The sequence below is a fragment of the Carex rostrata genome, chromosome 3 (genome assembly GCF_964058835.1).
Source record: "Carex rostrata chromosome 3, lpCarRost1.2, whole genome shotgun sequence".
In the NCBI taxonomy this organism is placed as follows: Eukaryota; Viridiplantae; Streptophyta; class Magnoliopsida; order Poales; family Cyperaceae; genus Carex; species Carex rostrata.
The window spans coordinates 4,910,840-4,915,144 of record NC_135920.1 but is presented as its reverse complement, the minus strand read 5'-3'; the positions used below and the strand labels follow the sequence as shown (position 1 = coordinate 4,915,144).

At 37.1% G+C, this 4,305-nt stretch overlaps 1 protein-coding gene across 1 annotated transcript; it reads left to right on the top strand.

Annotated features, from left to right (window-relative positions):
* Positions 1–536: 536 nt before the first annotated feature.
* Positions 537–1,322, top strand: LOC144551053 (uncharacterized). The gene is made up of 2 exons (XM_078298853.1): positions 537–915; positions 1,007–1,322. The coding sequence occupies exons 1-2, from the start codon at positions 634–636 to the stop codon at positions 1,172–1,174; spliced, it is 450 nt and encodes a 149-aa protein (XP_078154979.1). The 5' UTR covers positions 537–633; the 3' UTR covers positions 1,175–1,322.
* The last annotated feature ends 2,983 nt before the right edge of the window (positions 1,323–4,305 follow it).

The window sequence follows — 4,305 nt, the reverse complement described above, 5'->3', positions numbered from 1 at the left end:
TAATTCTCATTCAAATTTCTTTGTCACAAATCTACAACACAATCATTCAATTTCTCATTAACCTTTTAAATTTTAATCAACCAAATAAAAATTAAGACAAAATAAAAAAAATATATCAATCCTTCTTTCTATTTCATTCCCTTCTATTCTTCACGTCCCTTCTCTTTGGATCCATATCCTCCCAGGTACCTGACTCAACACAATTGAAAAGGACGGACCAGATTTAATTTAATCCAGTTCTTGCTCGGAATGGCTGAGAGGGCAATATTATATGTGATTTGAGATTCGTGCCAAGTTAAAAAGAACAATTTTAGACCATTCGATTCAATTGTACTCGGTCCGGTAACTGAGAGAATGTGAATTCCCTTCTCTTCCTCCACTCTCCATCAAAGAGCAAGGGGAAAATATGAGATATGAGATTTGTGCAAGATTAATGCTGACGACTCAGATCTCTTATCTCATGCTAATGCTGTTAAGTATTTTCGGATTGCGCTGGATCTGAATTCTAATTAATTAACCTCCTGGCCTGTGTACGCTCCACGGATGAGATGATAAAATCGTGAGGATGGCAAAAGAGAGAGCTTCATACATCGGATGATAGCTCCATACATCGGATGATTCCACGTCATTGTCATGGCCACCGCTACCCCTCTCTCTCTCCTTCGTCTCCCTCCTCTCTGTCCTCCCCCAAGACCTTATCACTCCATTCCCATTCTCAAGCTCCGATGGAAATCCACCACACTTCCACAGAGAACTCCAATTCGCGCAGCCACTGGAGAGATAGCGCCTAGTCAGGTACCCTTGGAGAGAGCGCAGGAGATTGTTCCTGCCGCGTCGGATGATGGAATTGTGTCTACGATCATCTCTTCTCTTTTGGTTATCGCCTTTGTAGTCCTTTGTGTTCTCACAATTGGGGTATTTGTAGTTCATATGTTTAATTAACACATTCTTTCTCTTGTTTTAATTTTTCTACTGGGTTATATCTAGATGCTAAACTTTGTTACAGGTGATATACTTGGGAGTGGAAGATTTTCTACAGAAAAGAGCAAGAGAGAAATTCGAGAAAGAAGAGGTGGAGAAGAAGAAGAAAGATAAAAAGAAGGGAAAGAAAAGGATTTTTCCCGGGTCCAGAAGGGTCGGTCTTAGTGGTTTTGAGGACGACGACAGTTTATAATTCAATTTAAATTTCTCAGATGGAAGCATTCTTTTGTTGTTGTTGTTTCTTCCAAGCTTGAGCTTCTCTTTTTCAGACTATTCCAGCTGCTTCAAAAACAAACTATTGTCATGCTATCTTAGATATAATGTCAGACAGGGGTTGCTACTTGCTACATAATCACTAATTTGTCAATTAATGGTAAATTTAACATTTCACAATCATCCTTATAATTTAGTGTATTAATTGAAGTTTTATGCATGTTTAGTTTAAGCATCTAATCCATGTCAGTATGTATACCGTTCTGTTCCATGTGCTGTACCAGAGTACCAGTATCACACTGACCTGATGTATTTTATATAGTGAAATTGCGTAATACTATTCGGTTGGATTCATTATGGCCTTGATCTTTTGCTATATGCATTTCTGTGGCGCAGGCCTTGTGTTGGACATTCAGGCTGGTTGACAATAGTTCCAGTCATAGTGACAAATGAATTATTTGAGTTCAGTTTGGTGAGGTCAAAATTTCGTGATTCGGAAATAATTTGGGCATAATTCGAGAATGATTCGGAATTATTCGGGTCAAAGATCTCAGTCCTGCAAAAGAGCAAAAACAAAAAAAAATGTTATGGGAAAAATTCGCGAATAATTCGTAAAATTCGGATTTAATTCGGTCAACATAAAAATTTGGCGTTCGGTTCGGCATAAAAAAAAAATTATTCAAGTTTAATTCACGAATCTAGTGACTATGGTTCCAGTTGCAATGGAAGAATAAAAAAAGTATAATGAGGCTGTTCGGGCATTCGGCACATCCTTCTTAGATCTCATTAGAATTCTTTAGTTTAAGGAATCTTAAGTTTGTCAAACACATGCTTTTTACAAAATTTAAAACCTCTTTTTTAAATTTTATTTTGCTCACTATTTTAAACTTGTTCATATTATTAAGTCATACAACGACTTCAACATTTGTTTAACTTAAAGATCTCTTTAAAACAATTAAGCATTAAACTTCTTTTTTCATTTCGATGCGGAACATCTCTTTCTTAGAAGAATTTAAAATTCAAGTCTACTCGACTTGCCACCAACTAAAAAAGGCATTAGCTTACAAAAAAACTATGATTTCTACAAAAAACTATTCTAAGAAATTTGTAAGTTCTTAATTTGTCTGTGCTTGTAATGGTTTCAAGTTTGGAAGGAGGAAAACACTTAAAAAATAGTAGAATTGAACTATAGATACACATTTCTCTTTTTTGCTACAATCTTTGCCGTTACTTCCATCATTTTTTAGTTTCTCCTCTTTTGGTTCTTTTCTCAAAATTTCCTCATTTTTACTAAAATGCTATAAAGGCGCAATGTACATTTTAGACTATTATAAAAGTCAATCCTTGGAATTTGCACATTGTTCAACATTTCATGCGTTTTTTTGATTGTTTATCGTAAATTTGAGACCGTCTGCAAAGTATAGTATACTGTAAAAATGAATAAAACAAATATATGTCAAATGACAAAAACAATGTTATCTATGTAACAGATTGCATGTTTTTTTTTAAGGGTTAGTGGAAGGTCCACTAAAATATATTGATATATAAAAAAGTGTTACATGAACCAAATGGAAAATGCAGCAAGAGTAAAAAAAAGTTTAAAGCTAAAAATGCCCCCCTCCCCTATTATATGGTAAAGAGCTCGGCCAACAAAATAAAAAAAAGTCCCAATAGTGTCTAACTCATTTTTTTCTCTAATACTTTTAACTAAATAACACCCAGTTATGTACATCAATTGCTGCTTCATTGATTAAAATGTGCTCAGATTTACTCTTGAGGCTGAAGGTCCTCTTGTTCCTTTCCTTCCATAGTGCCCACGAGCCTGTTGCCCATGTCATATCCCAGCATTATTTGATTTGGCCCCTCAGTTGTTGTCGGCCCTCACGAACTATTACCCATAACCCTTTGTAGATTATGCTGTGCATATAGGCTATTCCAGAAGTTTATAGCATATGGACACGTTCTCATTAGGTGGTCACATGTTTCGGTTTGTTCACTGTTGCACAACTTGCACCCCTGTGTCACCTCACACCCTCTCGTTTCGAGCACCTCCTGAGTTAAGATCTTGTTGTTTATCATCAACCATAAGAATATTCTTACCTTTGTTGGGATTTTTAAATTCCAGAGTGTTTGATGATGTTTGGATCTAATGCCTGTATCGTGCATTGCCTTGTATGCCGATGCACAGAAGAGGACTTTTGTTGATGTCCATCTCCACTGTAGTGTTTGGGTTGCCAAATCTATTTTCATTGAGGCAGAGAAGAAGGGTGTGAGTGGTGCCAGCTCCTTGAGAAAGCTAGATAAGTTTGTAGCATCCACTAACTGTGAACATTCCGTGATGTTATATAATTGGCGTAGTGTGGTTGCCCAGAGTCCTTCCCTATCATGCTGCAATCTCCACAGCCATTTCGTCATAAGCGCCTGATTCTGGCGATCAAGCTCAATTATTCCTATTCCTCCATTGCATTTTAAACTGCAAACTGTTTCCCAATTGGCCAGACATTTTATTCCTTTGCACGGTGCATTGCCTCTCCACAGGAAGCTCCTCATTCTACCAATTTGCTTGATGGTCCCTTTGGGTAATTTGGTTGTTTGCATGAAATAAATTGGCATAGCCGATAGCATAGCTTTTACCAGGGTGACTCTATCCCCATACGACAAGAAATTAGTCTTCCATCCTTCCATCTTTCTCTGAACTGTTTGGATCATTGGCTGGAAATCAATGATTCTTAGTTTCTTGATTGATAGAGGTAGGCCAAGGTATGCGATCGGGAGCTTTTCTTCTGGAGAGGAGAGGATATTTTGAATGGTTTGGGTCAAGTGTGGGGGAATTGAGATCGGGACAAATGCACTCTTTGCTCTGTTTATCTTCGGACCCGTTAATTCCTCATACACTTTGAGCATGTGTGTGATGATCTTCAGAGTTGCAGGATTTGCCTCCGCAATAATTACCGTATCATCCGCAAACTGAATAGTTTTTGGAGATATGTGTACATATAGCGGCATAGCTTGCTCTGCGTTGTGCATGAACAACAGATTGCATGTTTAAAATTCAACTAGATTTTTGAGACTCATTATCATGTGTTCTAACATAATTTTTCTTTATTATTA

Excerpts from the sequence above, each read along its gene's own strand:
- LOC144551053 (XM_078298853.1), top strand. The coding sequence starts at position 634 with ATGGCCACCGCTACCCCTCTCTCTCTCCTTCGTCTCCCTCCTCTCTGT. Across the intron at positions 916-1,006 it reads TTTGTGTTCTCACAATTGGG|GTGATATACTTGGGAGTGGA; the intron begins GTATTTGTAGTT and ends ACTTTGTTACAG.